General features: G+C 42.0%; 1 protein-coding gene across 1 annotated transcript in view; it reads left to right on the forward strand.

The window, feature by feature from the left end:
- The window catches only part of LOC109820397 (patatin-like protein 2), a 6,295-nt gene extending 2,308 nt beyond the window's left edge, over positions 1-3,987 (forward strand). Inside the window, 4 exon segments of the mRNA XM_020386527.1 lie at positions 2,395-2,556; positions 2,917-3,092; positions 3,094-3,208; positions 3,552-3,987. Coding sequence (XP_020242116.1) covers positions 2,395-2,556; positions 2,917-3,092; positions 3,094-3,208; positions 3,552-3,785 — 687 coding nt within the window. The 3' untranslated portion in view covers positions 3,786-3,987.

Here is a 10,998-nt window from a genome sequence, read left to right on the forward strand (position 1 = left end):
TCGTCCGGGTTTCAATGATGAGCCATGTGAGATTGATTTTCTTTTTTGTTTTGTTCTATTTTTATAATCTCAAGTTGTCCCACTTGACTATCTTCATTCATTAATCCACATGATTTTGAAATATAGAAACTGGATATGTATTAGTTGTCATCTCATTTAGAAAGCTATATCATGGGATAGATATAGTGAGATACATTTGTCTGATGTGACTAACTATAGACATGTTGTGCGCAAAGCACGCGTTCTTAGGATTCACAAATTTGCCGAGAGAGAAGGCACACAAATCAACTAATAATAGCACAAACTCAAACACCAAAGTTTAACGTGGTCCGGCAAGTTGCCTACGTCCACGGGGCAAGAAGGGGATGAGTTTTTACTATAGAGAAAGAGAATACAAAGTAGAAATTACAAGATCACTCAAAAGCTTACAAATAATCTCTCAAACCAAACTCTCAAATCTCTCACAAAACCCTCAAACTAATTGCTCAGAAAGAACTCTCTTTTCTTGGCTCAAAACTCTCCTTCAAGCTACCCCAAAACTCAATCAATATGATTGATCAACCCTAAACAAATCGTGTTTCTATTTATATTAAATAGAAAACCCAAACAGTGCAGGAAACCGAAGTAGGCCCAGACCCGACTCGTAGTCGACCACAGAGAGATGTACGGCCGACCGAAAACCAATGACAGAAACCAAAAATCACTACAGGATTTGTCTGATCGACCGGACCTGACACTGCGGTCGACCGTAAAAAGTCCAGAGACTTTTCCCTGTGCTGTGCACGTTCGCGGTCAACCGTCGCGCCACGCGGTCGATCGCAAAACAACCAAAATCCGTCCTTCGCCTTTTTACCTGAACTTCTTCGTTGTTGTTCCCAATTCTACAATTATGTTGTGCGCACAACGCGTGTTCTGAGGATCCACAAATTTACCGAGAGAGAAGGCACACAAATTAACTAATAATAGCACAAACTCAAACACCAAAATTTAACGTGGTTCGACAAATTGTCTACGTCCATGAGGCAAGAAGGGGATGAGTTTTCACTATAGAGAAAGAGAATACAAAGTAGAGATTACAAGATCACTCAAAATCTTACAAATAATCTCTCAAACTAAACTCTCAAATCTCTCACAAAACCCTCAAACAAATTGCTCAGAAAGAACTCTCTTTTCTATACTCAAAACTCTCCATCAAGCTACCCCAAAACTTAATCAATATGATTGATCAACCCTAAACAAATCGTGTTTCTATTTATATTAAATAGAAAACCCAAACAGTGCAGGAAACCGAAGTAGGCCCAGACCCGACTCGGTGTTTCTATTTATATTAAATAGAAAACCCAAACAGTGCAGGAAACCGAAGTAGGCCCAGACCCGACTCGTAGTCGACCACAGAGAGATGTACGGCCGACCGAAAACCAATGACAGAAACCAAAAATCACTACAGGATTTGTCTGATCGACCGGACCTGACACTGCGGTCGACCGTAAAAAGTCCAGAGACTTTTCCCTGTGCTGTGCACGTTCGCGGTCAACCGTCGCGCCACGCGGTCGATCGCAAAACAACCAAAATCCGTCCTTCGCCTTTTTACCTGAACTTCTTCGTTGTTGTTCCCAATTCTACAATTATGTTGTGCGCACAACGCGTGTTCTGAGGATCCACAAATTTACCGAGAGAGAAGGCACACAAATTAACTAATAATAGCACAAACTCAAACACCAAAATTTAACGTGGTTCGACAAATTGTCTACGTCCATGAGGCAAGAAGGGGATGAGTTTTCACTATAGAGAAAGAGAATACAAAGTAGAGATTACAAGATCACTCAAAATCTTACAAATAATCTCTCAAACTAAACTCTCAAATCTCTCACAAAACCCTCAAACAAATTGCTCAGAAAGAACTCTCTTTTCTATACTCAAAACTCTCCATCAAGCTACCCCAAAACTTAATCAATATGATTGATCAACCCTAAACAAATCGTGTTTCTATTTATATTAAATAGAAAACCCAAACAGTGCAGGAAACCGAAGTAGGCCCAGACCCGACTCGCGGTCGATCGCAGAGACATGTGCGGTCGACCGAAAACCAACGACAGAAACCAATAATCACTACAGGGTTTGTCCGGTCGACCGGACCTGACACTGCGGTCGACCGTAAAAAGTCCAGAGACTATCCCCTGTGCTGTGCACGTTCGCGGTCGACCACAAGACACCCAAAATCTGTCCTTCGCCTTTTTGCCTGAACTTCTTCGCCGTTGTTCCCAATTCTACAAGACAAGCATCTCCACTAATGCATCTCTTGATATCTCATTCGGCAAAATAAGTTGCGAATTAAAACTTACTAATTTTTCCTTTCGAAATATCACTGATAATTAACGAGGTTTTAATGTTCAGGCAAAGATTGATCCGCTAAAGGATGCTCTTCTATCCGATATATGCATCGGCACATCAGCAGCACCCACATATCTCCCGGCACATCACTTCGAAACAAAAGACACTCAAGGAACCACCAGGAGCTTCCATCTTGTTGATGGAGGATTGGCTGCAAATAATCCGGTACGCTGCCATATCATCACGCAGATCTTCTTTTCAACCTGTTAATATCGTTAGTAATTATAAGTTTCAATAGTTCGTGGTATTTTCTTACAAGTTGGACGCTCTGCTAGTTTTCTTTAATTAAAAAAATGTTTGGTAACCGTGTGGAAAACCCTCCAAAGTTCTTGATATTTTTGTTAAATTAATTTACTCTAAACTAGTGAGATATCTCAAAATTTTAGTACTAGTTACTCCAGCGTCTGAACCTTGTTAAATCTGTATGTCTATCTGCAATTTTCGTTTATCTGTAATTACCTTGTGATTTCTATAAACCAAACTAATTTGTTTTCTACTTGTATTGTCTCCTTAAAAATCAAGCAGACTATGACAGCAATGAGCTGCATAACAAAAGAGATCATTATGCGTAAAAGTGATTTCTTTCCAATCAAACCCACAGACTACGGGAAGTTCCTGGTGATATCTATAGGGACTGGAACAACCAAGGATGAAACTTACTGTGCACCAGAGGCGTCAGGTTGGGGAGTTTTAGGATGGCTTTACAACAAAGGGGCTGGTGGACATGTTTACTCAAGCGAGTGGAGACATGGTCGACATCCATGCCTCCGTTCTCTTTCAGGCTCTCCATTGCGAGAAAAACTATCTTCGGATCCAGGTACAAACTAGTTTATGGATCACTAAGGAGGCGTTATTCATTTGGGATTGTGGATTATGACTAGGACTAAGAGAATTTGTTTGGAAATAATTATATGATAATAGTTATCGGAGTAATGTTATAGTCATTAACGGAACTAAATGGAGAAATTGCATGTAGACCTCTAGTATCATTGTTTTGAACTTACTACCCTGTAGTTCTCGAGAAAGTTTTTTTATTGACCTTTCAGATGAGAGGTTTATTGAAAAACATGTTATGTAGATTTAAGATTTATTATAATTACCTTTTCATTTAAACCTCCATCGGTAATGGTATATAATAACAGTTGATTGTTGCCAAACAGGAAGATACATTGACTGGTGACTTGATTTCAGTGGACATCTCATCAAAGAAGAACTTGTTGGGTCTTGTTGAAGTCGGTAACGCCCTCCTAAAGAAGCAAGTGTCAAGGGTGAACATAGAAACAGGCGTATTTGAGGTAGTTGAAGGAGAGAAAACTAATGAGGAAGAGCTCACACGCTTTGCGAAGTTACTTTCTAATGAACGAAAGCTTCGGCAGTCCAACGTTGCCAAATGATCCATATATTTTTCACGCAACTTTATGGTTTCAATATGTGCTACAATCGAGTTCTGTTGTTGTTTTTAATGATATATGTTGGAAAATAAGTATAAATACATGTTTGTGGTGCACAAGTTCCTAACTAAATTGTTAGGATCATTTCACATCCATTCAGTTTCCACATGAAAAATGGATGGTCTAATCCAGGAAGTAACATCATTTCCTCTCTATGTCATTTAGAATTTACTGAACTTCTGTCAATCTATTTTTGATATATGCCAAATCAAACACAAGTTTGATTAGCACTCGTCTTCATTTCCCTGATCTATAAATTCAAAAGAAAGATTAAGAAAATAAAATAAAACAAACAAAGAAAGGACGTGTTAAATTAATCACTTAATATGGAGATAAGGAGAGGAAAAGTTGCCCTTGGCCCAGACTAAGGAAACACTTGACATTCCTGAAGCTAACCTAACGAAACAAATATTTCTAAAAGTACAATATCCATTTCTCTAACAGAAGTAATATTTATATTCCCCCTTTTGATTGTTATTGTAATGTATATTGTTCCTCAAAATAAATTTCAAAATTGGGGTAACTAGTTGATGCAACGCAGAAGTGATAAACTCGGAATCCACCAAGGATGTTCTCTGAATCTACAAAGAACGATCTTCGAATCCACGAAGAAAACATTAAAAAGAGAAATTTTATTGATGAAAAGTTATTCTCCTTTGGGGTTACATGACTCTTCTTAAATAGAAAAACAAATAAGACTTCTAGTAAGACTAGAATTACAAAAGTAGAAAGTATCAAATAAGACTCATAGTAAAACTAGAATTAAAAAAAAGTGTCAAATTCTATCCTAAAAAGACTCCTTATAATAGAGGAAATAAATCATGAATCAAAATCTAAAAAGACTCCTTATAATAGAGGAAATAAATCATGAATCAAAATTGATTTTGTTTCCTAATCTAATTTAACTCTAAAATTGAATTTATTTCCTAATTGAATCAAAATTGATTTTGTTTCCTAATCTAATTTAACTCTAAAATTGAATTTATTTCCTAATCTAAATAAACTCCAACTCAAATTAAGCGTCCTACATCAGTCTCCCCTTGTTGAAAGAAGCTCGACCCCGAGCTTATATTTGTTAGAATAGTAGCTTCATTGATAAATAATTTTCTTCTCTTGTAATGATCAGCATCCGCCTTGTATTTAGTATTGATTTTCTCAATTTATTCTTTTACCTCCTCTGCTAGGACTTCTTTTGTATTAAACTTGTGTATGAATCTTTTCCATGACAAGTGTATGTAACCAACAGCACGTGGCTCTGTAGTTGACATGAAAAACTCCTCCAAATTTTTTCCTTGTTGCTTCCAATGTTCTAGTGTCGACGGTATCATCTCACCATTGTTAAAATTATTGATGATTATTGCTTCAAAAAAATAAATTTCTTCCTCATACTCCATACACAATTCTTTTATCTCCTTTATCTCAAGCTCTCAACCAAGCAATGCACACATACTATCAATTGTCTTACTCTCTATTTTATCTTTTTCCTCCACCGGGACAATATCAATATGTGTAACATCACTCACAATATCATGTAGAATATTCATCTTCATTAACATATCATCATCAACATCAGGAACCTCAGGATGAATCTTGATGGTGGCAAAATCTTTATTTCCGGGGGTGAGCGTCTTGTTGTTTGCCACTAGAGACAACTACCATTACTTGTAGTTAGAAGGTAAGAAACGATCTCTCAGGGAGCGTTTGGCAACAGTGGTGTTTTTTCCGTTTTTTTTTCTTCAACAAAAACAAAGAAACGCGTTTGGCAACCGGGGCGTTTTTTTGACTTGTCCCTTTGTAAAATCTAAAAATTAAACACTTTTCTTAAAACACCAAAAAGGTGTTTTAAGATTCCGTTTTTTCATCTAAGTTGTTCGTAAGTCCGCGTCCGCGGAATGCCCGTTGCTGCCGTTGCCAGCCGTGCCACCCCGTCGCCGCTGGCCGGGCCACCGCCGCGGCAGCCGGGGCCGTCTAGGGGTGGGCTCTATAAAAGAACGCACCCGACGACGCCAGACCTTACCGCTCCGTCCACCGTCCGGGCCGGCCACCAGCATCATGCCGCCGGGCAGCCGTCACTACGCTCGTCGTCGTCCGTCGTCGCGCCGGCGGCCGCGCAAGTTGGCCCGTCGCCGCGTCGTCAAGCGGGCGCCGCAGCCCTGGCCACCGCCACGGCGAGTCCGACGCGCAGAGCCCGGGCTTCGTAGCCTCTGGTCCAGCCGCCGCACGCCCTTGGTGTCCCGTGAACCGTCCCACAGCAGCTCAACCTTCACCCCCGCCACCAGGGGGGGCGTAGCAGTCGCCGCCGCCAGCGGCAGTGCGGCCCGTCGCTCCGCACGAGCCAGCCGTCAGCATAGGCCACCCGCCACCGGCACCCGGGGGAGTGCCGCCATCCGCTACGACCCTAGGCCGCGCTCGTCGGCCGCCGGCCGCGATGCGCGTCGGCGTCCGCCATTGGAGAAGGCGCCCACTCACCACCGTCGTCCGGCGCCGCCACCCTCGCACACCGACGCCACTGCCACCGGTCGCCCAGGCCCTGGCCGCTCGCGCTGCCTGTGCGCACGACCCTCCACTGGCCGTCGCACCGACCGGTCGTCGTCGCTCCGAGCCCGCTGGCAATCACACCGCCAACCCATCGGCCACACCCTCGCCCGCTGCCGGTCCGCTCGGTCGACGGCGATGCGATCCGTCGGCCACTTGCCGCTACCCGGTCGGCACCAGATACCGACAATCGTACGTTCACGAGGGTGAGGGCGGTAAGAGGAGGTGGCGACGGTGGTATGGGACAGATGGAGTCGCACGCCCGTGCGCAGCGGCCATACCGACAGCACTGTCCGCCATGCGCCCGCCGTGGCCCTGCGGGCCGCGGCCACTGTCGCTATATAAATGGTCAAACTAGTTTGACTAAAATGGTGTTTTCAAAACACATTTGAAAAAGAAACACCATGCCATGGTGTTTTTTACAAAAACACAACAAAAAACACATTGATTACCAAACATACCCTCAATAATTTCTTCATATTTGCCCACGTTCGAACCGGATCCTTTTCTTGATTGTATCGATTTATCAGTACTTTATCCCACCATGCAAATGTTTGGGGGAAAGTTGATGTCTTCATTGATTCATTCATTACAATTTCAGTCGTTACAATAAAAACAAAAAAAGATAGTCTTTTTATAAGACTCTTACACAATAAAAATAAAAATTATAACTTTCTTTTCAATAAACGCAACGGACGTTTATCCTCCGCTGCTTGCGTGGGATCTTGGCCTGTGACGGGGATGTTGATATCCGTGGACTACCAAACGATTAGATCAGATCCGGAGCTTCGTTGATTCGCGAAAAAAATTAAGAATTCGAAGCAATTATCTCGGCAACAACGAGATAATCACTCTTCTCGAGATCACCGCAACGAGGCAATCTCAAGGGAAGGAACCGGGAACTGTAGATCTGACGAGCTCCTCTTCTTTATGCTGACGAACTCGATCCGATCTCCTTCTCTCTTCTAAAATTCGTGCTCTTTTAGTTTTCAATTCAGCAGGGCTTTGTTGACGCTCGAGAATTCCAGATCTCAAAAAATAAAGGCCCTAAGGCTATATTTATAGGCTTTCGAACCACTGTTTTCGGTTAAAAATGATCGATTCACTCTTATCTTCAGTTGTAACCAATTAACCATGTTCTTGGATGATATTTTATCAGCTGAAACAAATCTAGATGGTTAACGGTCGAAAAACAGCTCAAAACATCCAAAAACAAGTTTTCGGGGCTGCGGACGCCCGCGGTGTCTCGGCTTTGGCGGGCCGAGACACTAAGGGGTGTCTTGGCCAAGCCGAGACACCTTTGGGTGTCTCGGCTTGTTTTGCCTCTAACTTTCTCATATGACCTCCAAATGAAATGATTCAAGATGCATTGGAAAGCAGACGAAGAGATCTACAACTTTTATCTTTTGAGATATACATATTTGAAGTAAATCATGGCCAAAATCTCTATTCTTCTCCAAGACACTAACACTGTCTCGGAATTTTGAGGCAGTTTATACTATCTTTGGTATTTTGGCTTTATCTCTCTCATACGATCTCAGAATGAGTTAATCCAAGATGGTATAGAAATCTAACAAGGAGTAGTACAATTTTCATCCTTTAAGCTTCTTCAGATTCAAAGCGAGACAGTCTCTACCAAGGCCGAGACACTTGGAGTGTCTCCGCTAAGGCCCGGGGTATTGTTTCGTGCGTCCCGTCCGTTTCCGTCGTATCTTTGTCGTCCGAACTCAGAATTGTACAATTCAAAGTACGAAGGAAAGCCAACGAGAAGATCTACAAGCTTCCATAGTTGAATCATATGTGGAGTAGATGGGACACGAGGGGCGCTTCGTCTTTCGTAAGCGAAGCGTAGCTCCCGATCAGTTATTCTGCAGTTCTGTTGCTTCACACGGTTCGTCGACTTACTTCATGCATTTATCGATATCAATTAAGCTTTTGTGATATGGATAAAGATGTTCATCATCTTCTCTCTGTCCCAAGATGTGTGCGGGAATTCATGGGTAATTTTTAACGCCTACAGATGCTCCCTCTAAAGTATTTCAATCTTGTTTCTTTTATAGAAGAGCCTGTAATATTTTGGATGTGATCGGTCCAACCTTCAGTCGGTATGAAAGGACCTGTAGTTAGCTTTGATTCTTGACTTCTTTGATTTTTAGTCTATTTTGATGAATACCTGAAGTTCTTCTGACTCTGCGATTATCGTCTGGCTGTTGTCGAAGTTTCGAATCAAACTTGGTAAGTTGGTTTTGGCTTGTGTCATTGAGTTGACTTTGAACTAATTATCACCATCGCAACATGTTGACCGGTGTTGACTTAGAGCTACACGTTGACTGGCATTGACTTTTCTTACAACGCGTTGACTGGCGTTAACCTAGGGCTACGCGTTGACCGGTGTTGACCTTAGGGTTTAGCTTCGATTTGCGTTGACTTTCATCGCAACGTGTTGACTGGCATTGACCGGGGTTGACATTAGAGTTACGCATCGATCGGTGTTGACTTTTATTGCAACGTGTTGATTAGCATTGACCTAGGGCCACGCGTTGACTGGTGTTGACCTTAGGGTTTCGCATCGATCGTCGTTGACACAGTTTATACTCGTACATTTGCTGAAGTATACACAGTTTAAGCTCTTAAGGTATTGGAGCATGGAGATCCCAAATGATGAGGCTGGAGGACCAACTAGTAAAACTGATTCATCTGCATGTATGGATCTTGTCTTGAAATTATCGGATTTTTATGTCACGAGACCAACTAATAGAGCTGGTGCATCAATGACTCTCATATTTATAGGATTTTTGGCAAACCCTCAGCCATCATCGGGTTTGATGAGCCTTTACCGACTACCGTTTGAGTCGGGCTAGCATGCAGATTGTTTAAGTCCGTTCTACATGTAACGTTGTGCTAAAAGAGTTAACTCTTTTAATGCTACATTATTGAATACGTAGACTTCATCTTTCTTACGGTAGTAGACTACCCGATGCCGTGTGTTAGACGTAGACTTAGGATTTTTAGCCAATCTTCAGCCATCAACGGATTTGATATACCTTTACCGATTACCGTTTGAGTCAGGCTAGCATGTGAATTGTTAAAACCCGTTTCACATGTGACGTTGTGCTAAGAGAGCTAATTCTCTTAGACTTGGTACTATGATTTTGAATACATAGGCTTTGTCTTTGTCACGAGAATAGACTACCCGGTAACGCATGTTAGGCGTTGACTTATCCTTACTTAGGATTCAGGATAAAGGTCTCCAGACTTATATTCTGGTATCTTTTTTATTCGGTAAAAGACTAAACCGGCAATGCGTGTTAGGCGTTAACTTATCCTTTATTAGGATTCAGGATAAAATTCCCTGTACGTGTGAGGCGCGGATTTTGGCGTTATTAATAACGGCCTATCACAATGTAGAATATGTAAGCTTTTGTTCTTTTTACGGTCAAGAACTAAACGACAATGTGTGTTAGGTGCTGACTTATCCCTACTTAGGTTGCGGGATAAAAGTCCCTAGACTTGGATTCTGGTGTATTCTTCAATCGGTGAAAGACTAAACTAGCAACACGTGTTAGGCGTAGACTTATCTCTATTTAGGAGTCGAGATAAAGTTCCCCGTGCGTGTAAGGCGTGGATTTTGGCGTTATTAATAACGACCTGCCATAATATCGAATATGTGGGTTTTTATCTTTTTTACGGCCAAAGACTAACCGACAATGCATGTTGGGCGTTAGGCGTAGGCTTATCTCTATTTAGGAGTTAAGATAAAGTTCCCCGCACATGTGGATTTCAGCGTTATTAATAGCGGCCTGTCACAATGTCGAATATGTGGGCTTTTATCTTTTTACGGTCAAGGACTAATCGACAACGCGTGTTAGGTGCCGACTTATCCCTACTTAGGCTTCGGGATAAAAGTCCCTAGACTTGAATTCTGGTGTCTTCTTCAATCGGTGAAAGACTAAACCGGCAACGCGTGTTAGGCGTTGGCTTATCCCTACTTAGGCTTCGGGATAAAATTCCCCAGATTAGATTCTAGTGACTTTTTCAATCGATGAAAGACTAAACCGGCAACGCGTGTTAGGCGTAGATTTTAGGAGTTGAAAAGTAGTGTCTTCTCTTGGGGCAAAGACGAATCCGATGCTGGAGAGGAAGAATTTTATATTCTATCTCCAGTTGCAAAGGAAACTCAAAGTGAGATCTCCACTTTGAGAATCTGAAGAGTGAAACTAAGAGTGGGATCTCCACTCCGAAAATCAAAAAGATTCGGATAAACCTAACTGTCGAAAGGTTTGATTACCGAACTAAAGGTGAATTTCTCGTTTATCAAGAGTGAATTGAGGTTTTGGCCCTAACTGTAGGAAGGTTTGACCAAGCAGGAGTTTGAGGTGACCCTAACTATAGGAAGGTTTGATCATTCGATTTGAAAGTAGACCTCTCGTTCATGGAAGGTATCGAGAGGAGATTTTAGCTTTGGCCCTAATTGTAGGAAGGTTTTACCAAATAGGGGGGTTTGAGCAATCCTAACTGTTTAAAGGTTTGATCGTTTGATTCATGGACCTCTCGTTCATGGAAGGAATCGAGAGGAGATTTTGGTTATGGTTCTAACTGTAAGAAGGTTTGACCAGGTATA

This window comes from Asparagus officinalis, chromosome 8 (assembly GCF_001876935.1).
Source record: "Asparagus officinalis chromosome 8, Aspof.V1, whole genome shotgun sequence".
NCBI lineage: Eukaryota > Viridiplantae > Streptophyta > Magnoliopsida > Asparagales > Asparagaceae > Asparagus > Asparagus officinalis.